Genomic DNA, 26,351 nt, shown 5'->3' on the forward strand with positions numbered 1-26,351 from the left:
TCTCTTCAGAGGAGCAGACACATCTTTTCAGTCCATAGACCAACGAGTACTTGGGCGCTTCTTACTAGAGATATTCTGACACAGAGAACAGTTACTCCAGTCAAGAGAGAGGAGAGGCCAGATCCGACAGACTCAGCTGACTGATTTCTTCCAGAGGACAGCCACCACAGTGATGGGCCGAGGGGTCACTTTGAGCAGAGGAGATTCGAGCATTGCGGCGTCCATGAGCGCCCGGATACCGACCTTCCCACAGACATCGACATATGATCAGGGACATTTTGTTTTGTTGCCGAGCTCTTTCCTCAGTATTGATAGCCACCTTGACTTCTCTATAAGCCACTGCTCAAGATGGTTGCCGGATATTTCATGTGGTTTCCACATTTCCATACTTTCCCTTCACACCAATACTTTATTGCCTTTAACCTTAATATCCACCATAAGAGGCGATTCCCTGCCTGGAGAAAATCATGAATCTGTTCGCGCACGGGGCAGCTCCCTGCGATCGTGCAGACCAAGGAAGAGGCCGCGAGGCTGACAACTATAGAAGCCAAGAGCTGGAGTTGCATGGTCTTCTTGGGAAAACTCCAACTCAAGGTGATCAGGTTCCATTGGTGTTTCTATTTGGGTTGCATCGTCGAGATTGGCTGCATGTACGTAGATCTATATGCTTGGGCCGTGGCCTCGGTCAGGGATACCGGAAGGGCTGCCATGGAGTCCTCCTGAAGGGGTAAGGACCAAAGAAGCCGACTCGTGCCAAAAGGAAAACGAATACCTGTGCTGAGAAAATAGGAATGACAGGCAGAAGAGAAGGCAAGGGCTGAGGGAGAGGCAAGCGGAGGAGAAGCTTGAAACGGTGAGGGGCACGAAGGAGAGGAGGGGCAGTGATGGAGAGGAGGGCAAAGCAGGTGGAGGAAGCGGGCGGAGTGCCGAAGTGGGCAAAGGAGGCGGAGGGGTGCGAAGGAGGAGGAAGGGCACAGGAAAGAAGAGGGAAAGGGGGCACCAAAGGAGGATAAAGGAGGGGGGAGCACAAAGGCGGGACAATTCCCTGCTAAATCCATTGGGTGTAGGAATGGTTCAAAAGTCCATACACCATGTGCATGTGTTGGGGATTTGCAGACTTGAAAGCAAGGGCTTTGGAGTACTGAAGATCTGGCACCAACACTTGTTTAACCTTGCTTTCATTTTTCCAGTTGTAGTTGGGCAAATTGGTAATCCCGGATCACCCCAAACTCGTAAAAGCAAATTCTCCTTTTTGGTAATAAAATATCTTAAATAGGGGAGGGGAAGGGAGGGGGTTGGGGGAGGGAAGGGGACCAGCCCATCTTCGGCCCCCAACATGGTGTTCTTGGTCTTGGTGTTCGGTTATCTTGTTGGTGGTTAAGTAATCTGAGCACTATGCTCCTCGACCCTTTTTATAAAACAAGTGTGAACAGAATTAATAAAGCCACCCTCCAAGAGAGTAGGCAGCCCACAATTGTGTAGGGTAGTGGCTTGCGTGGCGTGGGGTGGGGTGGGGTGGGGTGGTCAGCCCATCTTCGGCCACATGGTGTTCTTGGTCTTGGTGTCCGGTAGCTAACTCAGTTTTGGTTATTTGTGAATTTAATCTTGTTAGTGGTTAAGTAATCTGAGATCTGTGCTGCTCGTTACACTCTTCTTATAAAACAAGCGTGAGCAGGATTAATAAGGCCACTCTCCATTTGAGTGGGCAGCCCACATTTGTGCAGGGCTGCCCACCACTTCTCGACGTGAGCATGCAAGGTTGGTGGGCTGTTTTGGAAGAGTTGATCAGCCCTATATGGGGAGCTTGCAATCCACTGCTTCATCAGATCCATTCCCGCCTCTTTCCCCCACCATCTGCTCCCGCCTCTGTCCCATTGCTGCTCCTGCTTCTGCCCCCTTCTGCTACCACCTCTGCCCTTCTGCTCCTGCCTCTGCCCCCCACCATCTGCTCCCGCCTCTGCTGCACCCGCCTTGTCCCCTGCCTCCATCCCTGCCTCCTCACCTGCCTTGCTCCCGCCCCCCATCTTCGCATTTGAGAGCTACCCGGGGTGATTAAAGAGCTGGCCAACGTGTTGACATAGAAAAAGGTGCTGTCCAAGCTGATTGGACATAGAGCTGTGGAGAAGCAGAGTGCCAGTGCGTAGGTCACCATTGTGTGTGGGCATACCTGTGACTCTCTAGGCGCGGCTGCTGGAGTTTTGCCTAAAGCTTGGGTCTCTTATCCAGTAGGTTCGGCAAGGGGATCCTCTGGAAATCAACGACAACAGCGTCGGTGAATCTTGTTTGCCTTTGTATTCATTGCATACTTGGTCGTTCAAAATCTTTGTGCCAACTGGAGATTTCCTGGACACCCACAAAGCTTGTACAGTTACCATGAGTGGTTGGGTGTGGGTGTGGGGCCATCCCCCCCAATAAGGTGTCCTGTGATATTTTTTTGTGTGGTTAATCTTTAAAGAGAACGATTAAGTGCTCCGACATACATGCTGCTCATTACACTATGTATGGTAAGTGACACCATTGTGGAAGCAAAGAGTGTTTTTGGTGCATGGCACTCTTAGATGGACATTCTAAGCCTGACATCAGACATGGACTGCATGCATTGCTGGTCGTGCAGGAGCTGGAAATTCTGTAGCAAGCCTAATCTTGTTTTAAAAATAGAAACTCGCAAGCATTAAGCCCTGTGATGCAACATTTACTTCAGTTCTCCACCATACTGGCCATGATCTCAAGGGTCTTGAGTACTCTGAGTCCATGACCAGAAATTAAGGCTTAACCCCAGATTTGAAGCCATATGGCATCATGCAGTTAGGTGCACTTACTCAGCTCCTGAGTTCAAGTCCCTTGAGCACCCATGAGAAAAATCACCTTTGGGAGGGCAGACACGAGGCGCCTACAGGCCGAGAAAAACGTCAACTACTAGAAGGATCTACCAGTGTATTTAAGAAAAAAAAACAAATACAAAAACATCCTCAAAGAGCTGGTATGTGTGCAGCCTTGCATGGAGAGGGAAAGACACACTTGGCAGTCATATGCAGCACTTCAAAAGCCTTACTGACAAATGGAAGTGAGAAATGAGGAAAAAATTTAGTCTTTAAAGTTGTGATTCCTTGAGCATCCTCACCTGGAAACTTGTCTAATAGTCTGGTTGAAGCAGATGCTACATCTACAGATCCAGTCAACGACTCTTCCTTCACTCTATATCCACATGCAAAAAAAGAGTCATTAAAACCTTAGAATCACATTTCAAGGCACACAGATATTAGAAAAGACAAGAAAATAAGTACAACAGCTTGACTATCCTTTTGCGAGACCCCTTATGTCAACACTTGCATCCTCCACAATCAATTAACGCAAGGGAGAGCTGGAGCTCCCCTCTCAGCGCCTACAACCACACTCCCGCGCCCCCTCCCCCACCCCCACCCCAACACCTTCTTCTTACCTTGGCGCAAACTCACGCTGCCCGCCTCTGCCCCCATCGCCTTCGTGCCACTGACCCTTTGCTACTGTCTGTCCGTGCCACCCATCAGCACCTTCCCACCACCTCCATTCGCCTCACCTCCTCCTTCACACCCCTTCACAGCATTTCTGCCCCTTTGCACCTGCCCTTACACCACCAGCACCTTCTCCCTTCCCGTCGCCTTGCTGCTGCCCTCGCCCTGCGCACCAGCCTTCTTCGCCCTCTTTGCTGACCCCCCTCTCCATTGCCGCCCCTCCTCTCCTTCGCACCCCCGCCCCTCGCCGCTTCAGCTTCTCCCTCCTCTCCTTTGCAGCCCTCGTCTCTTCCGTCATTCATCCCCGTCATCTCAGCACAGGTGTTCGCCCAGGTTGTTTTTCCTTTCGGCACAAGTTGGCTTCCCTTATCCTTTCAGGAGGACCCCTAGCAGCCGCTCCGTCATCCCCGACTGAGCCCGCTACCCCTTGCCATTTTCCGAAGGAGACCTTGGTTTCTACAATTGCATCGCTTGCAGACTCTTCCTTAGTTTGCGAGATAGTAGGAAGCCAGCCTGTGCATGGACAGATTCGGGATTTTCTCCAGGCAGTCCTCATGAGCCGGGCAAAATCACTGATATCCAATTTCTTGGGCTTGGCCTACTGGAGGACACAAGCAGCCACGCTATGGGGGCTGGAACTGGAACATCATCGTGGCATTTGATTAACACAGATAAAAAAGAGAGAGGAAGTTAGACAATGCTAGAGAGAGAGTAAACCACACGACTCAATGATGTGACATTAGCTTGTAATCTTTCAATGAAGTACATGTACCTATATAGGTTACAAAGGCTCTTTTCTAACATCATTGCTTATGTCATAACACTTCACACACAAACACATAAGTGGGTTTACTCCTTTGTTGGAGGAGGTTCCACATGCACACATATTTAGGCTTAATAGCCGTTCACACACATGACCAGGCTTAACAGCCTTACACAAAAACATACTACCACACCTAAATGAGTGCGTACACACGGGTTGACTTCCAACAATCCGTCCCTCAAGGGATTACCTCATACTATGTCAAGAATAAATCTGGACTCATGGCTATAGTTTCTCATGCCAGTTATGGGATCCCAAGGGTAGAGTACACCATAGTTGTCACATACAGTACTGTACAATTCGTACCATATGATACCGTACGGAAAATACGGTATGGTATAAATTCTCTTCTTATCATGCGATAAAATACAGTGTTTCAAAAAAATACTTATAAACTAAGGTATTTCCAATTTCGAGATAGGGAGTATTTTAAAAAGGAGGGATACAGAGGAAGTTCAAACAGCCATAGACAAGCACAAACAAGAGCATTACCCCCCCTTCCCCCCTTCCCCCCCATCTCCTCAATATCCTCTGTGGTCAGCACCCTGACTGGGTGTCCCGCATGCCTCGCAAGAATAATCCGAATCTGCCGCTGCAACCTCCGTCTATGCTGGGATGCCCTCCTCCGTAGTCGTGGGCGTCTGGACCACCCAAGCTCAATCGCACGATCAATCAGTGTACCCCTGGTGTGGGCGGTATCCATGTCCTGCTGCTGTTGTGGTCCATCTGGCGCAGTGATGGCCGGACTAAAGAAGTCTGTAATGTGCCTCTGAGTCTGGCTCTCTGTGCGCCTAAGCAGGCTATCTCTATGTAGAGTTACACAATACTAAAGAGAGAGTAAAGTACAAGACTCAATGATGTGACATTAGCTTGTTTTCTTTCAATGAACCACACGTACCTTTGTAGGTTACAAAGGCTCTCTTGTGATATCATTGTTTATGTCATAGCACACAAATATCTAGATATTATTTATACCCCCTCTAAGAGGTGGTTCACACACAAACACATGAGTGGGTATTTACTCCTTTGCTAGCGGATGTTCACACTTTTTGTGCATGTGTGTGTGTGTGTGTGTGTGTGTGTGAAAGAGAGAGAGAGAGAGAGAGAGCGAGAGAGAGAGAGAGAGAAAGTTATATTAACGTCTACGTAAGACCCCAAGGGCCTATGAGACCAAAAGTAATACAATGGTACCATGGATATACTGAGCCATGGAAAACTGAAATAAAAAGTAAAATGAAAACAACTGACAATACAAGTGATCAACAGATGACCCTGTGTAGAGTGAGATATGTTGTGATCAGCTAATGTCCATACCCGCCTCGGCCAGAACCAATATGATGGTGGAGTGAATGTCACACCTCTGTGATGGGAGCGTGACATATCGGCGGAGAACCTCACGAATCCGTCTCTATGTGGTGGAGGGTCCTGATGCTGTGGATTGGGGACATCTGGCTCGCACAATGGATCGAGCTCTCTCACTAAGAACTCGTCTAGTGCATAGAGTTGGAGCATGCGTACAGGTGGTGGGCTCTGATGTTGTAGTAGAGGAACTATTATGGGCAGTAGATTCCGATGTGGATGTATGTACCACGAAGAAATCTGTGATGGCTCTCTATGAGGTGTCCTTTCGGAGCCGGGGCTGTCTCTTAGCATGCTGCCTCAACACTACATCCCCGTGTCGTCTGAGCTCCATCAAATACATGCCCAAGCACCTCTGATCCTCAAACTGTATCACCCGTGTGAGTGGTCCGAATCCCTCTCGGAAGAGGCAATGGAATCTCCCCCGTATCTCATAGTAAGCCGGGCAACTGAGCATATAATGGGCCTCATCCTCTACTGCTCCTGTGATGCATATTGTGCATGTCCTCTCCTCATGTGGGATATCCTTAGCTCTGCACACTGCTAGCCTCTACTCTGAGGCGGTGGGAGGATACCCTGAGCTAGCCGATGGTGATACGCATGGCATGTGACATGTGTATCTGTATGTATCCCGGGATCTCAAAGAATCCATCCTCAAAGAGTCTCAAGAAGTGATCTCTGTAGAACTCACACTTCTTACCAATCTCTGACGGAGACCCGTGTCTAGTGTATGTGTGGCCCGAGAGAGAGAGAGAGAGAGAATACATTGGTTTTCACGCAACAACCTGTTTGCCGTTTTCGCCAGGCATCGCGTCTGCCATTTTTGCTAGTGACCTGTCTATCATTTTCACCAGCCGACCTATTCTGTCGTTTTCACGTCCGTCCTGTGTGCCTTGCGCTCACGCTCGCGTGTGCGCGCGCGTGTGTGTGGGTGTGGGGGTGTTTGTGTATGTGTGCGTGCGCGTGCGTGCTGACGGACCCTATCGAGTGACCCTATCAACCAGGCCCAATCCAACGACCCGTTTTTGTCGACGTATCCTGTGCAAGTGACCCTGTCCAGCGCTTTTGTTCAGCATCGATTGTCTGTGCGTTGCCTGCAGTCACTCGCACACGATGTTCTGCGCGCTAATTCCTCTCTTTGTTAGGGCGTCTTCCTTCATTTCGTCTTCCTCTTGTCTATTTTGTGCATGCGTGTATGTGTGTGTGTGTGTGTGTGTGTCCTTGCGTGCACGTTATAGCTGATAGGCTACTGCGCCTTCAATCGTCTCTCGGTGTTTTCCTCTTCTATGTGTTTTCCTCTTCTGCAACTGTACTTTTCACATCTGCTTCTTTTCATCATACTCTTGGCTTATCTTTGTCTGTGTTTTTCCTTTGAGTGTCTGTTGTGTTTGTGTTTTTGTCATGGCTGACTCCAGCAGTCAAGTTTACTCTCGTAGTGAAGTAGAATACAAAAATAAGCAGCTATGTACAGATAAATCGGTCAATTCAGATGTAGCTCTTTCTCCTGAAGAGCAGTTTGTTTATGACGCACTTGTTGCTCAAGATTTTACGGATAACAGAAAGCAATGGAAACATCCGGTTCCTGAGCATCACTACGACATTCCCGTGCCTTCGATTGACACCCCTCTCAAGCAGTTTTTAGAAAATGCAATGGTGGCACAGTGGTTGAGATCAGTCTTGCAAGGGAGTTTTGTTGATGGGGTGTACTGGGCCTCTCGTGGTTTTTTTGAAGTGCTTCTCTCATATAGTGTACATCGTACTATGCATCTCGAAACGTCGTCATTGATATATGGCACATAGATGGTGCATGTACTGCCCTGGTCACCTAAAAAGAACTATCACAATGTGCTTAAGCATAAATGTGGGTTGAAGTGATACACTTCCTGTAGGAATTCAAGGCTCATCTCCCAGGCATAACAGCATCGGTGGGTAAGGTTATATGCCCTCCTCGATCTACAGGAAATCGAAATTGTTTTTGCATTCTGTGGGATACTAATCAACCTAAAGAACTCATGCAACTGGATGATACTCCTTAAGAGAAGAGGAAGTTGTTTATGGCTTGGGGCAAGGTTACCAATCAACCTCTTCTTATCCACTTTGATAATGGTGCTACTCACCATTATATCCATCCTCGGATCATTAAAGCTCTCAAAATGCCTAAGGAGAGGTTTGGCACCCCGGAAACGATAGGTGTTGCCTTTGAAGGGATGCAATCTCAGATCACCCCAATCCTCGAGAAACTTAGGATTGAGATAGGGGAGTATGTAGATCATGATAATTTTGTTATGGGAAATCTAATCCATTGTGATGTCTTGGTATGCCTTGGCATAGGAGAGTTGATCTAGCCATTGATTGGGACCAAAGCAAGTTTAGGTTCCCTTTCAAAGGCAAGAAAGTTATCTTTTGATGTGGGAGTTGAAGGAGACTCTATTCCCATGTCATCCCATGTACAAGTTTCCACAGTAATGAAATCGTTTGTTTCCTTGTACTTGCTTTTTGTAAAAGACTCTAAAAATAAAGAGTCTGAGGCTAAAGAGTCCCTCTCTAGTTTGGATACAGAGAGGATTGATTTCTTAAAGAGGTATGGAGATTATTTTGCAAATTCTTTACCAGATGAACTACCACAAGAGAGGCCAGAAGATCATCAGATTGACCTCATTCTTGGGATTTCGCCTCCAAACTGGCCACCTTACCGCATAAGCCTAGCACAACAAGAGAAGATTATGAAGCAAGTAAATGAGGTATTAGAAAAGAAATTGATTACACAATCACGATTGATCATTGGGCCACTACCCACTACCAAGAAAAAGCTTCATACTTTATTAATAGTGATCACTAAGCAGAAATCAAAAGGATCACCACGTGGGTCATGAGTCATGACTCATAATCCATGATCCATGGCATAAATTGCAAATGAAGCTAGATGCTAGCAGCTAGAAAGTATCAAAAGAGTACATAAATATATGATGTAACACGTCCAAACTAAATAACAAAGTTCAAATAAAATGATGCTGCTAGCTGCTATCTACTGCATCCTCCTCCTCATGCTCATCCTCATCTCCATCCTCTACCTTTGCAGCCTCACTCTTACGGTCACTACCGGTAGCTGAGTCCGCAAATGCCTCGTCCTCTAGAGGTGTGGGTGCGGCACTAGTACTAGCCTCTCGACGAGATCGTGTAGTGCGAACTAGAGCCATGATCTCCTCATAGAGCATGGAATGGATGTCTCTCTCCTCTTGAGGAATGTCGAGAATCTCTTTGCACTTCGTGATGTCAATCTTATCAGGATTCACTTGGTGAGGCTCAACGGGATGACCCTTTTGCTCTAGCAATCGGAGATTACAATGGCAAAAGACAAGCCTCTCCAATTGTGCCGTGGAGAGTCTATTTCTCTTTTTCTTGTGAAAAAGAGTCGATGTACTCCAATTTCTCTTACAAGGCTTTGATCTGCAATCTTGTGAGAGAATTCTCAACGCAATCCGTCTCTACACTGTACAAAAAAGAATGTAAAGTTAGAGTCAAAGAGAGTAGCATTTGAATATAGATTTAGAAAGAATAGGAGACCCTAAGCAATGCAATAGCTCGCGGTAAATGAGCTCCTCATCCTCGAGCTTCCTCATAAGCTGTACATCACCTCCGACCAACTTGGTAATGTACTCGGTCCGTTCTAACTCTAGCTCCTCCTTGAGGTACTGCTCCTCATTCCTCCATAGGTAATGCAAAATGTGAGCAATAGCATGGATTGGCCTATGAAATAAATCCCAACGCCGATTCCAGATGTCCTTAATATCTTGAACTCTACATTTGACATACGTAAGAGATCTAAGATTAAGGAAACACCAAGGAAGCTACAAGTCTAGGCTCTATATATTTATAAAATAACTTATAGGAAGAGAAAGAGTCAAAGACTAAAGTTAAGGCCCAAGGACCAAGGATGAGCACCTGTTAGGCAACAAGGTAGTGCAAGCATTGCGAGCTTCACCAATTCTATCCATGAACTCATAAAGCAGCCCAATGGTACTCCCCTCTGTGTCTGTGAGCCGAAGAACACTATACATGGGCTGAAGTGCCTTGACAAGCCCCTGTGCGTCCTGGCACCAAGTATCTCTCATGATCATACGAGAGAATGCTATAGACTTGGGCTCATCCTTGTCCTCCCATGCTATCCACTCATGACACACAACAATGCACAATAAGACATGTCGCACTCTCACTAGTCTCTCCACCACAATAAACATATATGCGAACCGAGTTTTGGAGGGCTTTACAAGCTCAAGACATGCTCAAAACCTTTGGCCTCTTTGTGACAAAGTTCACCATGCTAGATGCAACTGAAAATACATGGCTCACCCAATCAAGCTTCCCCACATCCTCAATCATCAAGTCAAGGCTATGTGCTGCACAAGGTGTCTACACAATCTTGGGGAAATCCTCCTCTAACATCCTGTGCATGCATACATAATTAGACCCATTGTCCGTGATCACATGCACAATGTTATCAGGGTCAATTTCATTGATTACTTGGCGCATGTAGGACATAATAAAATCCCCTATAACCACTGTCCCTGCCACCGATGCATCTATGGCATGAATGAACATTCTGCCTTTGCAAGAGAACACAAGAATGTTGTACACATTTCTCTTCCGCACATCTGTCCATCCATCACAAAGTAAAGTACAACCATACTTTGCCCAAGTGGCCTTGAGAGGCTCAGGCTCCATCTCCATCTCCACAGCCAGTTGCTCCTTGCGAAGCTTAGTCCACAATGTTTCATAGGAGAGGCCATCCCACTCACACCCAATGCGGGAGATAGCTCTCATTACCTTCTTCCATCAAGGAGTCTTGACAATGTGGAAGGACAATCCACATTGATTAAACAATTTCATCAACTCCCTCATTGTCTCTTTCATGGCAACCTTCTGCATCCTTGCCTACACGTGTCCTTTCTTGAACATTGGAAGACTAGTTCTTTTGCTTCGAGGTACCGAGCTAGAACCACCTGCAACATCACCTTCCGTGGTATCTAACTCTCCGATAGTGCAAGTCCTCTTGGAGACACTTTGACGTGCTTCAGGCTCTCCCAAATTGGGGATATCCTCAAAGGGAATACCTAGCTGCTTGGCCTTCCAAGCCTTTCGGCTATCATAGATTTTTTTTGACACATGCTTACATGGCTCAATGCCAAAACCCTTTGTTTGTGACAAATGTACCTTTAGCCTAGTGGCACTGCCATGGTGCCCATCTGCACACAAGTTGCATTTCCACTTTCCGGGGCTAGAGCCACCATACCTAGACTCGAAGGTGACATTGTTCCAAAGAGAATCACATGTTCAAGGCATCCTACAAGGTGGGGATAAATGTAGATCCTTACCCTGCAAGTGCCGCACATAACATAAAGAAATCTCATTTTTTGAATATCAAAGAAGTCTTCGCCCTTGTAAGAACGCTCCAAATTCACCCTATATTGCCCAAGGCAAGTAGCCTTAGGCTTCAATAGAGCAAAGGGAGGAAGATATGCCAGAAATATTCAGCATAGAGTGAAAAACGTGCTTCTCTATAAGCTCTGCAGAGAAAACATACATAAAGCACAAAAGAAAATTACACCTCGAATAGACCTCCACAAGGCCCAAGGACACCAAGGAGCACACGAGGTTGTCACGGGCGCACTATCACTGGCTAGTTAGTACACGCACCGTCGAGAAACGTGCAAGGAAGCGCCTCTAGAAAACACGCACGGAAAAAAAGTACAAATAGAAGGCAACGTGGTCTAGGGCATTATTAAAATCGAGCTGGAAAAAAAACGCATTTCATACAAGGCGAAACGTTTCATACAGTTCCAGGAGGTATGAAACGCGTTTCTATGTAACACTGCTCTGGACTCTGTGAGCTTGGAGGTAGTCTTGTTCGTGCTCTTACATGTAAGAGTGACAGTTCATCTAGCATCAGAATATCACTATCTTCATTCCGAGGGATGCAGCCTCGAGTATGCCTACAATAGGCGGACAACAGAGTGGGCCTTCATTGAAGGCAGGATGAGTGAGTACCAGGCTCGCAATTGGCCACGCACGAATTGTGACTACTCCTAAAACTCTCTGTGGAGAGGGTGCTTTGAGCAGGTGTCACATGCACCCTGCATTGAGATGCTATGACACACTGGCCCAGCATTTAGTGTAACTTTGTACATCATTAGTACCCTTTTAGGAACATTTGTCATATGCCGTGACCCTGGTCCCTATTGTGAGCCCCAATCGTCCCTATTGTGAGCCCCAGTCTTGGACGTCAATCTCCCAACCTCAGGTGTCATGGTCAATCCTGTAACCCACTTGGAGAACAAGCATTTGAGTCATCTGAGGTTAAGTCAATCCATAAGGTGCATACATAAAGTAGATAGCAGCTTACAAAGGCTTTAAGGTTCTAGGCCAGCCCTAGAGGAGCCAGCCTATGGACCTTGGGCATTGTGGGTACTATAGGCCACCTCTCATAGGCATACAAAGCTCCTATTCCCATCCGCCAGTATAAAAGGCAGCCGACTCACACGTGTGAAAGGCACCAGCACTTAATACCATTTTACAGCATTTAAATACTAATTATATCAGGTCGTGGGCCTTTAAAACAGACCAACATCAATAGATCTCAGCCGACCAGCAGCATGTCTCATATCTAAGGTGCCCCACACTCCCTTGCATAAACCATCTTATTCCTCAAGCATTCATCGTACAACTCAGTGAACATGTGCCTACAATCCTTCGGGTTTTCTAGAGCACCCCGTGCTTCTCCCCTACGCAGCATAGAACATCCTCTCATCTTCAGCCAACATATGTGCATATCCTCACCAAAGGCTTCATAGAGTCTTCTATAGTGCTATTGATATGGTTCAGTCAATGTTCGTTCTTCTGCGTCCTTGTGTTTGGCAATCCACAGTCATCATTCACATCATTGTACAACTTCTCCGAAGTAATACAAGCAAATGCTCCTGCTTGCAAGGGGAGGGAGGGGCCTTCAGTGACCCAATATGGTGTCGACTCTTATCTTCTCTCTCAACTCTTCTCTCTTAAGTAAAGTGGATTGCATAAACTCACAGGTTTAAGAAGGCTTTGTTGCGTGTCACAACGGTCAACCTGTTGCATTCTACATTGGTATCAGAGCTTCAGGTTGTGACCCAACTTAGCTACCCAAAAGTGGGAGCATCCCTAGGATGGTAAAACTACACTCAGAAAAAACCACCCAAGCCTCCACAATGTCAGGAGAGACTTCTTTAGAACGCTTCAAAGAAGACATGGAAAGAGAGATCAACAAAGAAGATACCACCAAAGAAACGCTTCCCCACTTCAGTGACTTCATCCAAGTAATTTTGAACCAAAACAGATTGCTCAAGCTCCAAATTGAGGTTCAAGAAGAAAACGCAAAAATAAAAGGCAAAGAAAAAGTTGAAAAAGCCAAACAAGAAGCTGAAAAAGCCAAGGAAGCAGTCAAAGAAGATGAAAAGCCTAAAGAACTTTCAAAGCTTGACAGATTGTTCCTCATCATGGAGCAACAAGGACAAAAACAAGAAGCCAAACGTGCTGAAGAACAAAGGGCCAAAGAAACCCGACGTGATGATGAATGAAGGCCCGAGGACGCCAAATGCAAGGATGATGAAGACCAACAACGGGTAGACCAAGCAGCCCGAGAACACCAACAAGCTTAAATTAGACGCTATGCAACTCCAGTATCAACAGTTTGATAGCAACTATGCAGACAAATATGTTGTCGATTCTCCCCACAATGCACAACAAGGCCCGAGTTCCTCCACCACCATCATTCGAGCTCAACCAAATTTTAGTAAGTATGACGGTAAGCATGAGCATGCCACAATTATGCAGTTTATTCACCAATTTGTGGCGTATTTTCCTTTGGCTAAGCTAGGGCAGAAAGCAGGAACAACAGCAAGAGTAGACGGTCTATGTAACAATCACACACCATATGGGAAGACCTTATAAGAATACCATCCCAAACCAATGTTTGCAAAAGTACTGACCCCTCCTGTAAAGCCATCCCTAGTTTGATGCTGATATCTGCAGCATTTGAGGCATGGCAAAGGGATCCCAATATGACTGCAACTAAAAAGCAGGCAACACCAGGAAACAGTATAACAGCTCGATTCAGTCCATCGTCCAGAAAGTAATTCACAGTTGTTCCTGCAATCATATGACAAGAATTAATAGAGATCTAGTTAAACTTTTTTTAAGAAAAAGTAAAGTTAAAACTGAATGGAAATAAGGAGAAGAAAAACATTATTAGTAATATGACGGAAGACCACAAGGTTCTAAATGATACAATGGTATTCCATCAAAATGCATCCCCCAATCTCGCATAGCTACTGTGAGCACTCTATAACTGTGGGTTCCACCTAATAGCCCTGTCTTGCATCTCAAATGATGTGAGTGGGCTTTCATCTAACAAATGCCAATCCTCATAACATGTAACGTACCTCTATGGTGTGTACAGCACAATACTCAAAAAGGGAGATCTTTCCCCACACAGTCAACTTACCAGATGCAAGATTAGCAAAGCAGCCCCAAACTTCAGCAGCAGCCAGCGTTCAGCAAGAGACAGAGGTCCTCTGTAAATCACTTTTTCCTCAGGGACCTTGTGGGTGCATTATCTTGTTTCAGCTTCAGCCTTCACAATTTTTGCAAGCTAAGAGATAAGAGAACACAATAGTTCAGGTTATCTGTAAGTGCTTCAAAGTTAGTTTAGTCTTCTGTTGCTTTATTCTCTCTGTTGCTCCTTTGCACTTAGACAGATTGATCATACAGCACTAGAAGCCATTCTAGGCATCAATTCGCGCATCAATACAACCAGGTCTTCTGTCTCACCATCACTATCTGTCAAGTACTTCAGGTCATCCATGGCATCATAAGGTTACTCAAGAGTGGTTTAGTGTCCACCGGTCAGACAAGGCGACGACTCAGAAAAGAGTACCCGTGTCATTGGCTGGGGACAAATGTTTTTTTTTTCCCGGGAAAAAGATCCTTCTATTAGTTAAAGAAAACACAGCCACAAAGGGCTAGATACAACCACAAAGGGCTAAATACAGACTCGCCTCATTTAAGGGCGGGAATCACATGATCATAAGGGGAAGAGACGCTTCTCATCTCGGTGGCTGCTCTGTGAGGAGAAGGCTATCTCATACAGGGGGAGGGGGGACAACCACACAGGTGGTTTGTAATGCCAAATGGGATCACCGCCTCTACCTGTGAGAGGAAAGGGTCACGCCTCCAAAGCCTCAAGAAAGCTTCCCGCCACTTCTGCATGCGGTCAGAACCTCCTTGTAGCTTCCCCCACTGACCGCGGAGGGTGTGAAAGATATCAAGCCATATGCTCCTAATGGTCCCAGCCTGCGGAGTGTGGGTACCCTCAATGGCCTCGTTGCATCTAGCACACCAAATGTGCCAGGCTGCTACACTACTGCAAATCTCCCATCTCTGGCATCAGCCTGGTCGCCAATCGAGTGTAGGTGGGGCTGTGACTGGTACTGCTGCAATACGATGGTGAGAGACTTGAAGGCCTAGCCCTCCCCCATCCTCCTCGTAAGCCCTAACCACTCGCAATGTCTCTAAGACTCCTGGGGATGGCTCCACCACGGGCAAGCTAATGGCCGACCTCTAACTACTGGCCAAGTACTGACCGCCAAACTCCTATGTGCCATCAACCAAAAGAGGGTGATCTTTCTAGGCCGAAAGCTGTCCCATAGTCTCTTCCAAAAATCGGAAAGGAAGCACTAAGAGGCCCTGAGACTGCCAATGTGCCGTTGTTGCCGATGTGCCATCTATCTCAGGCATCTGGATCCTGCGGCCTAGCCGTGCAATATATGCAAATAAGGGGGCATCCAGAGTGTCCACCTGATCCGCTGGATCATGCCAAGTCCACTCCCCTAGGTCCCACTGAAGGCGTGTGAGAGGTCGGTACTCCCAGATCCATAGCTACCATAATCTCTCCCTGGCCACCTTGGCCCATGCTGGATCTATGTGCCATTCCTGTGCCCGAAAGCCAATCACCCTCACCCTCTACAAGGTGCAGCCACTGAAATCGTCCAAAGGAAACTCGGATCTCTCTCGTCTCCCATGCGATCCAACAGAAAAAGTGAGCAGACCACTGTCCTCATCTGCTCCATGGACCGCCACTTCTGGTAAACACGCCTAGCCACACGGGGGGGGGGGGGGGGGGGACGGGGGGGGGGGGGGTTTGTCAGGTTCGGGAGGGTCAGCCACTCCTAAGGGATATCTGAGTTGATGTCGATGCTGAGCCTATCTCCACCCCAAATCACTGTCAGGCCTCTCTCCTGCACCTCCGGGGGTAATAACCGGGTCGATGAGGCCTAGCCCCCCTCTGCGACATGGCTAAATAATCACTCTCCATGCCACCTTGGCCCTAGCTGGCCTCGCATCACTTCCGACGCATAAGAAATTCCGGATCAATCGTTATACCTGGCCAATACATGCCCGAGAAAAGGCCCAAAATGAAGTGATGTACCACATGGTGGCAAGAAGTCCCTGGTTCGCCACCACCACCTTGCCTACTAGGGAGAGCCTCACTGAGCTCCAATATAGAAGCTTCTTCCGAATACTCAGAAGAAGTGCCTCTCTTGCATGGCACCTGTAATCATAATCTCATTGAAGGCACATCGAAGGCCACCTTCCATGAGGTCCCAATGGCAAAGAAAGAAGCAGACTAGAAGCTCGTCCACCCCCGGGCATTTGCCCCTGGGAAGTGCCGTCAATGCCTCCGCCAACTCCTCCGCAGTACATGGTGTCAGTAAGAATGACAGAAGAGAAGGGGGAACCACCTCCCTCATATGCCGCCAAACCCTCTCGCGTGTATCCACCACCTGTGAAGATGTTGGGGCACCAATGAGGAGGGATCGAGCTCACATGCATGTCGTGCCTCTAGGGGTTCTCTAAGGACAAAATAATTAAGGCGTGATCAGAAAATGAAGTACTTGCAACAATACCAATCATACCCCCTCGGCTGCAGCCCACTCATCAGAATCTTCCTGCATCTGCGGGTGCGCCCCTCTGAGAGATGATGCTCCTGGAGGAAAAGAATGTCTATGGGTCCCCCCACTATGGCCCTCTGAAGCTCGCCTCCTAGGACGCCTCGTCTATGAAAGCACTGAGGCCCCCCTAAACCCTAAATGTTCCATGAAACAATCCGCATATCAATCTCGATGTGATGCGGCACTAGCAGAACTACCCTCCACTCACGCGAAGAGTCTTGGATGAGAGTTTAGACGGGGAATAATCACAATTTGTGCAAGGGCGAAGGTGCGCCAGGTGGGCACTAATCATGTCCTCCATGTGACGCCACTCTATACGAGCCCGCGCATATGCGTCCTCCAAACTCCATCGATCACAATAGAGGTATCTGTAAGAGGAGGGAAAGGGTGCCGCAGCAGAAGTATGCATGAACACAAAGAGCAGCATCTCCAGACTGGAGACTACCATCTCCCCATCCTTGCCAGAGGCCAAAAATGGGTGAGAATGTCGGTGATGCGGAGATCGTGGAGATGGTGGGAGAGCTCAACTGTCTGACCCTGGATGGTAACTGCCACTAACTCAGGATTCCACTCTGTCCCCGGGGGCTGCAATAAAGGGGAAAGAAAAGATCATCGCGCCATTGTCTAGCATAGAGGGCCTGGAGTGGTGAAACTGTAGTCCATAGACTGATCCAGGATCCTGAGGGCCCCAACTAGGGACTCTGGTGGGAGATCCCTCACTGAGGCGGCGGCATTGGTCATTTCTACCGGCTCTGAAAATCGATAAATCAAGCGACGGATTGATCCTGCCGACTGCCTCCGCTCCGGGTCAAGGGTTGTTGGGGTGTGACAACGAGAGTGCTTTGGAGAGGCACAAAGGTGGGGGGGAGGGCTCAGATGATAAAGGCGGGGCAGAGTGCGCTGCGGCGGGTAATGTCAGTGTCGAGATTGGGGGAGGAGGAAGGGGAGAAGGTGGGGGAGGTGGCAGCGAGAAAGGGCGGAGGGGCGGAGAGGCCAGGGAGGGGTGCTGCTGTGAGGGATCCATTGGAGAGGAAAGCTGAGGGGAGGGGCCCACCGGGGGTTCAGAGAGGCCGGCCGGCCGGCTTCTCAGAACACTAGGGGTCAAGGGGGGGATTTTGATGAGGGATCAACCGCCATACTAGTGGGGCCGGAGGGGCCCACTACGGGACTCGAGAGGGCGCGTCACCAACGAAAAATGCTGAGATAAATGCTCGTAACGGTTCCCTGACATAACCGAATCCTCCTGAGATCTGCCAACCTAGCGCACTCGACGGCGGCGCTCGGCTTTGGTGGTCGTCTAGCGGCCTGTGGGCACAGTCCAACTATCTACTAGGTCACCTAAAGTCGGGGCCTGGTGCTCTGCTGCCTAAGGGCCTGCCCTACTCTCTACCACCTGGTGAGGGTCAACATGAGAACCGGGGGCGGGGGGGGGGGGGGGGGTGGAACCACCAGAGGCGGTCTCATGGACTGCTGTTGAGGGCAAGCTCTAGCTAAATGACCCATCTCTCTACAAATGAAGCATTGGCCTGGAAGGGGAGGTGAGTATGAGGGCGGCAGCGAAAGGACTGTTTTTATTTTTTGGGTTAAGGTGGAGTGAAGGGGTCGAGCATGAGGAGAGGAGGCGAGGACGAAAGAAGGGAGGGAGGTGAGTATGAGCAGGAGGGGGGCAGCGAGTAGGAGGAGAGGGAGTGGGAAGGGGAGGGTGGTTTGTTTCTCGAGTAGGAAGAAAGAAAGAAAGAAAGATATATTGAGTGTCTACTAAAGACCCAATGGGCTTATGAGACCAAAGTGATACAATAATGTCCATGGCATATCTCATCACGGAATGGAAAATAAAACAGAAACAAATCATAGCTATCTCAGTGGGGTGATCCAAAACTGTCCATAAGAACTCATCATGGAACACCAAGAAAATGGAACATGAGAGAAGCATCAGCCCCCAATAGATGGTATACCACTCTCCAAAATATCAAGCATGGGGCTAACGAATATGGCCAAGAGGTCTCCCTAAGCTACATCACATGGAAAGGTAGCTCGATGGCGGTGAAGCATGTGCTTAATCTGGAGCTGATGAGGGGATTGTGGCCGACATCCAGGGGGCCGGGGGCATCGGGTACGCTGGAATGCGAAGACCCGGTCCAAGGTAACTCCTCTCGGGCGAGGTGGGTCCAGAGAAGCCTGAGGAGGGGGAGGCAAGTGTGAGGATGGGGAGATGAGTTGGAGGAGAAGGGGGGGGGGGGGGGGGGGGGGGGGGGGGGGGATCAAGTAGGAGAAGGAGCCGGGGAATATGGGGAAGGGAGGGACGAGTATGAGATGGGGGGGGTGGGGAATACGAAGGTGGTGGCAAAAAGTGGACAGTAATTTTGTCCCCTTTTTTGCGGGTTAAGGTGGAGACTCCGAAGGGGATGGGAAGAGAGGCTAGGAGGAAAAGGAGGAAGGGAGGTAAGTAGGAAGGGTGGTCAAGTAGGAGGAGCAGGAGGCTGAGTAAAAGAAAGGATTGGTGAGTAGGAGAAAAAGCGGCCCAAAATAGAAGGGGCAAGGACAGGGAAGGGTAAGACGAGTATGAGGTGGAGGGTGGCAGTGAAAAGTGGACCTTTTTTTTGGCTGATTTTTCTTCCTTCTTCTTCTTCTTCTTTTTGGGGGGCGGGATACAAAGGGAACAAGCATGAGGAGGGGATGGTACGGAACCTCAAGAGGTGCCAGGAATGACCAGACCGGTCTTTTTGTCTTCTTTTGACAAAGAGAGTTAAGAAGAGGCGGTAGGGCGGTACACCTTAATCCTTGAGGCATTAACCCAAGGGAAGGAGGTGGCCTTCCAATGTGCGGAGGTGCACAGCACCATGAAGAAGGATCTGGTGGACTAGAAATGTACCTTCCCAAGCTCGAACGAGCTTCTTTGCATGTTTTAGATAGCGGGCTTGGTACACCAAGACCGACAGACCCTCCTAGAAAAGGGATTTCCTGATATGGCGATCCCGGAATGACTAGACCAATCTTTTCTTCTTCTTCTTCTTCTTCTTTTGACAAAGAGAGTTAAGAAGAGGCGCTAGGGCGGTACACCTTAATCCTTGAGGCATTGACCCAAATTAGCTATTTGAGCTGTTTGATGTGCCAATTGCACAGAAATGTAAAAAGGCCCAAATTTTTTATTTTTATTTTTTTCAGAAAGAGACTTCTATTAAGTATGAAAAAGACATACAACAATCACAGCTATAAGCCGGAAAATAATAGAATCACCCCAATATGTAAGGTGATTTCAACCACTGAGAAGCATCATGATGCCATGTAAGACCTGTGGTACTAGAGGAAAAGAAGATGCCATGGTCCCACTCCCGCATAAATATCACGCGCTTTGCCTGCATAGAACGAGAGCGCCCCTAAATACGAGCCCAAGTAGCCATAAGAGTATGGATGATATCACCCCATATACTACTAATGCACTAAGACCCAAAAATCTGGACACCCTCAATAGCCTCCGTGCATCTAGCTCTCCAAATTTGCCATGCTATAATACTAGCAACAATCTCCCAACGTGTCAATCCTCTATCTTGGGGATGCATAATCAGTGTGAGGGACATCCTGCAATAAACCATGCTGGGCAATACCTCTATGAATGAAAATAGAAAAATCTATATCACTGCCCTCATAAAAAAGCTGCAGACCGGACTCGGACAGCCAAGCAACTGCCCCCCAAGTCACATGCATGGCTTGGCCACTCAATTTGCCCATAAGTTGGGCTACAGAACCCCAACTCCGTTGTACACTGTTGCATCCCCATAAACAATGTTGTACGGTCTCAGAATCTGCCGCACACCTAGGACAGGAAGATCCTACACCGGAAACCGCTCTCCACTGATTGGTGGGGAGACCACCATGTAAGAATAACCAAAAGAAATGAGAGATCTGGCTCCTTCTGTATGAGTGCCAAAGTCTATGCCAATATCTGCGCTGTATCACTGCTGCAGACATATCATAGCTCTCCCAATGAGGCCTGAGAGCAGGGATCCTATGCATCTGTCCAATGAGCAGAAGCCTGCCTTTCCGGATGGTGAAATTGAACAAAGGAAGGCTTTTCAATCCACTCCCACTCTCTTGGATCCCACTGAAGATATCTGATAGGACTGCCACCATATAACCACAAACACCAAGAGCCATGAATCACTATCTGAGGAGAAGGGTCAATGAACCAATGCTTCCCCGAACGACCAACAATCCTCACTAGACTAAGCGTAGTATCTGGGATGTTTTCCTACATACATCTCCTCAATCTCCATCCAGGCATGATCGAGAAAATGATGCAATCTGTAGCCTCCTGGCCCGAGAGAGCAATGACCTGCAGAGGTATGCCTATCCTCAAAAAAACTCCCAGCCAACTCGGATGATAGTCTTCATGAAAGGTCCCAGAGAGCCACTCAAGCGGAATAGCTGCATCAATCTGATCAATACGAATGCGAGAGCCCCTAAGATGCTGAATGGAAGTACCAACAGATTTGTGCCAATTAATGAGTGCCCCTGCTGCCAAACAGAACTCCTCTAGTGCTACCCGGAAGGAACATAAGCATATATGTGAAGCCTCCAAGAACATGGCTATGTCATTAGCTAACTCAGAGTCAACCAATTCCTCTTAACTACGAAGAGGGAACCTCAATCCAAAAATACCGGCAGTGGAGCGGAGAAAGATGCTCATGGGCTCTGCAACTATGATATATAATAATGGGCTAAAGGGCAACCCTGCCGTACTGAGCGAGAAATCTAAAACCGCTCTCCTCTATCACCGCAAGCGAGCACTCTACTGTGGGCATCACGATACATCCATGAAACTCCCTTGATCTATCTCTGAGAGAAGCCCATATGGCTAAGAGTACCCTCAAGAAAGTCCCAATCCACTCTATCATAGGCCTTCTCAAAATCCAAGAGCAGAATGGCTAAGGACTGATTGCTCGCTTTAGCCCATTCGACGGCCTCCCATGGTACTCCACGCACTGCTCAAGAGAGTGATGAAGTTCTGCCCTAACAATACATAAAGAATCTGCAACCCATTGAGCATGAGGATGTTTCTCATGCTCTTTCTGTAAGGGAGCCAATCTACGTCTAGTAGCCCTTTCTAAATCCAAGGCCTCTTGCCTCTTAGACAGGGCACATGTGTGATAAAAGTCACTAATATCACAAAGAGTAGAGGCCAAGCTTTGAGAGGCCTGTGAGAAATCATGAGATCTCCAAATATAAAGCATACGACGTGATAGCTCTGTATTTGAAAACAAATGATCACGGATGCGTACATGGGGTGTTGATCCATGGCAATTCGGATCTCTACTACATAACACCACTGGGCAATGATCCGATTTGGAGGTGCTTGTAGCAATAAAAGCATGCCCACCTCTGGCAAGCACCCCCAATCATCCACATAAAATCTGTCTAACTGTGCATAAATACATCCTACATCCCTTCTCCTGTTAGACCATGAATAAAGAAGAGTGGATGGTCTCCTCGAAATATCATCCTCATGCCAACAATCTCTACCATGAATGGAGAGTATAAACCTCTCCCAAGACCTCTTTCAAGAGGATGCACCAAGCCCTCATGTCCACCTCTTTTATCCGTTAGCATCTCAACCATGTTAAAATGCCCACCAATAATCCAATGGTCGGCAAGCATCAGTGTAGTGAGAGATTACCAAAAGGCAATCCTCTCACCGCTATGGTTAGGAGCATAGAGGTTGAGAATACCAATGCGTGTAGTACCCTGCATAAGAAGGATCCATTGCACTCTCGCAAGCAAAATGACACCATGTCCAATGATGCAAGGCAAGATCAAAGCTGAAACAGAGATACAGACACCACCCTTGGTACCAACAGCGGGTGACCAAAAGGTGTGTCCTGAGAGAAGCTTGCCTGATCTCCCACACTGGCTAGCATCCAGTTTATGCTCTTGCAAGAGCAATACATCCATAGGTCCACTTGTGACTGCACAATGAAGCTGGGATTTTACAATTTGTTTCCGCCGACGTGGAAAAAACCCCCAAGACCCTGAATGTTCCAAGAGACAATCCTCATAAGGACTCAGAGCAGGAACGACCAGATCTCGTGGTCGACAAAGGACCCCCTTTAGAGGCGGAAGTACGTCTAGGCTCAATTTTGTGCCAATTGCACATGAATCACAAAAGCCCTAAAATTTATGTGTACCTTGTAGCTGCAATTGTGCAATGAAGCACAAATTTTAGAAAGCCCAATTTTTATTGAACCTTGCACTTGCTATTTTGCACTGTACGATTGCCTGCACTTGGAATTTTGCACTGAAGCATGTAATTCACGAAAGCCCCAAAAGCAAAATCCAGAAATTACCTTTGAGTCACTGCCAGACTGTGTCAGCGCATTGGCAAATCTAGAGAGGCACTACGGAAAATCAGCAACCAGAAGGATAGCGATGGGGTCAGAACGACGAAGTCGACGGATGGCACAGGCGACGGAGACAGACGACTGAGGATGCCTGATGAAAGGGCTCCCAAAAACGTGAAATCGAGGTTTGTGCCACGTAAGGCACAAAGTCAGCGGAGCTCCGCCCACTGTGCTTTCAGGTACGCCCGTGGGCTGGGCGACAGCAACCCTGTTAGCACATTCATCCCCAGTTTCTGCCCATTTCTGGTGTCCTTTTGGTCCCTTTTGCATGGCCCTTGATTGTGGGCTGGCAACTCCTATTTTACATATTTTTCTGGGATTTTTCCAGCCCGTATGGTTTTTTCCCAGTCGGCCAGCTATCAGCTCCAGTCAACCAGCACTACCCACCTATAAAGTGGCTTTCACTTTTTCATCCTTATCTTGTATCTTTTGCTCCCTCACTTATGAGACTACTTGTGTCTCTTGCTTGGGACTGTTTTTCTTCAGTATATTCAACATAGTTTCTCCATATCTCTCTCTCTCTCTTGCACTCTCTATTCAGCACACACTAGTGCCCTTTTGCTTCCGCTCTATGCACTTTCTCATGGTATCATCGCTCCCAGTTCAGCGATTCCATCTGCTGCCCCAGATTTAGCCCTATTTACAGCCCCTTATCCTCTGCGTTTTTCACAGATTTGCAGCCTTCTTGCTGCGTTTTGTGGACAGCTTCTGCTGGTTGGTTCTCCTTCAGTTTGGCTTCATCGCTTGCAGCCAGAAGGTAACTTTTTCATCAACGTTTCATTCCTACTTGGAGTTTGGATCTAGGCGGCCTGTTTTTTCAGGACAGCAGCCCCTCTTTGGCTGTGTTTTCCTCTCCAGTGGACATTCCCTTTTGCAGAGGGGTTTTGTGGTGGTTCGGGCTTTGGTGGCAACCTTGGTACTTGTGGTGGACACTTCTTCTGAGATTGTGTTTTTTTTTTCTTGAGGAGAGCCCAAGCTATAGTCCTAGTTGATACCTTTCCCTCTTGCACCCTCTTACAGCATATTCCCAAGCCCTGTGTGGGTGCCTTTTCTCTCTATATCAAATCTGCATTTTTTGCTTCCCTCTTCTGGTGGCCTCAAGGTTGGAGGTACAGTTGACAGAAGCTTCTGTGTTTTTTACTACAGAAGGATTTTCGGGTGCTGTCCAGCCTCTAAGGGCTGCGTTTTGGTGGGAGGAAGGAACCTATATCAGCATTTTCTGATTTGGACAGTTTTTTTTATCTTATGAGGTTTGGTCCTATTGCTTGGATCAATGATGACAGCTTCAGATTTGGCTACCGTACCACTTTCTTGTTATTTCCTAGATGAGACAGACAAGTTGGATGGTGGTAACTTTCAGTCATGGAAGTTGCAGGTTACTTCTATTCTTAGGGAGTATGGTTTGATGGAGTTTCTCTCGTACAAGAATCGGTGCTTGCCGGACCTTGCCTCTCCGGAGGATGTGTGTCGGTGGAGGAAGACTATCGGACAGATCTATGGCTTTCTCCTCCTGAATTGTCAGGATTCGGTTCTTCAACACTTCATCTATGCTCCTGATGATGCTTCTACTTTCTATGTGTGGCAGTTGCTTTGTGACCTGTATGGTGACGCCAGTGATCGGGAGATGGTTTCTACTTCTGGGTGCTATGCAGCCAATGATCTTGTGGATACGTCTTTTGGAGATGTTCCTGCAGCGAAGGATAGTGGGCTAGTTTTGCTCACTGCATCTGAGGAGTTTGTTTCTCCTGTTGCCTTGCCTTCAGTTTCTGTGGATAATTCTCCTTCCCAGGATGATATATCTGGTAATGTTTTTGAGGAAGATAGTGGGTTATCTTTGCCCACAGCTTCTGAGGGGGATTTGTCTCCTATTGCTTCGCCTCCGACTCTTTCTTCGTCAACCAGTGACCAGGATGTGTTGCATAGGAGGGCTGGCCTCTCACTTTTTCATCTTGTCTTGTATCTTTTGCTCCCTCACTTATGAGACTACTTGTGTCTCTTGCTTGGGACTGTTTTGCTTCAGTATATTCAGTATAGTTAACCATATCTCTCTAGCTCTCTTGCACTCTCTATTCAGCACACTCTAGTGCCCTTTTGCTTCCGCTCTGTGCACTCTTTCAAACCCTCCCCGCACTAGAGCCACCCAATCAGCCAACAACGGCGGAGCACGAAGCACTAGTGCTGCCAAAGCCGGGTGGGAGTAGGGGCGGCGAAGACCACCAGGAAGGTAGGGCGCCGCCAGCGCGAACAGATCCAACCGTCGAAAGGCCACACGAGCAGTCCTGTCAGAGCTTCGCGAGTTGCCTGCACAACATACACTGCTACACGCTTCTCTGTGGGGTAACCAACTGACGATCCAAAACTCCTCGTGACAAGACACGCTGGTGAAGGCAAGGCTCTAATACTGTTGTTGGCCTAGGAGGGGAGCTACAGCTACACACAGAAGTACACAGTACACCAAGATCACAAAGATGGTGAGAGATGGAGATGCAAATGTGTGGATTGCATTGGAATGTGTGGAGCTGAGAAGTCAACCCACATATAATATGAAAATACAACAATGATGAAAAGGTGTCCTTTCACACCATGTGTGCTAGGGGGAAAAACCTAAAGGGAAAAAGTGCCCCCAGTTATGCCCCAATCACATGTGACACTACACTCATGTAATATATGCCTAGTTATCGCCCCCTCCTCCCCTCTCCCCCTTGTCGCACTTCTTTCCTCCCACGCTGGCTGCCACCCCCCTCCTCTAATCCTCCCCGCCACCACCGCCTTCACCCTCTGATGTGCGTTGTTTCCCCTCCCCAACCCCCCCCCCCCCTTTCCCTCACCAGGTCACCTCCCTCTGCCTCTCCCCCGCGGCCTGTCGTCCCCCTCCCCCGTCTCCCTTTCGGCTTCGCCTTTCCATTCTCACCTCTTCCCCTCTATTTTCAGCAGGCAGCTTGTTTTCAGTTCTTGGGCACCTTTATCGTTCGGCAAGCCTCATGGCAGCCCCTTCATCATCCCCGACCGAGGCTGCCATCCCTTGCCTATCCTTTTAAGAAGCAAACTTCCAGCTCCTCGCTTCAACAATCGCATCCCTAGAGGCCTCAACTCTAGTGTGCAAGATTGTTGGTAGCCACCCGGAGCACCGACAACTCAGGGATCTTTTACAAGCTAGCCTCCTTGGAGCGCCTGTGAAGATTAAAGATATTTATCCCTTGGGGCGAGGCTACTACCAAGTTGAGTTTGACTCGCCAACAACGTC

The 26,351-nt window shown here is 48.0% G+C and overlaps 1 protein-coding gene across 4 annotated transcripts in view; it reads right to left on the reverse strand.

The window, feature by feature from the left end:
* The window catches only part of LOC147638405 (ureide permease 5-like), a 92,959-nt gene that overhangs the window by 39,036 nt on the left and 27,572 nt on the right, over positions 1–26,351 (reverse strand). For all 4 annotated transcript variants that reach the window (XR_015265870.1, XR_015265869.1, XR_015265868.1 and 1 more), the window contains 2 exons: positions 13,692–13,851; positions 3,122–3,195 (listed from right to left, as the gene is read on the reverse strand). Coding sequence is in view for 1 of the 4 variants with exons in the window: in XM_086798333.1 (XP_086654459.1) it covers positions 3,122–3,195; positions 13,692–13,851 (234 nt within the window). In the remaining 3 variants the exon portion in view is untranslated. The remainder of the gene's footprint in view (positions 1–3,121; positions 3,196–13,691; positions 13,852–26,351) is intronic.

Source organism: Cibotium barometz, chromosome 5, assembly GCF_041138505.1.
Source record: "Cibotium barometz isolate CiBa-2024 chromosome 5, ASM4113850v1, whole genome shotgun sequence".
Taxonomy (NCBI): Eukaryota; Viridiplantae; Streptophyta; class Polypodiopsida; order Cyatheales; family Cibotiaceae; genus Cibotium; species Cibotium barometz.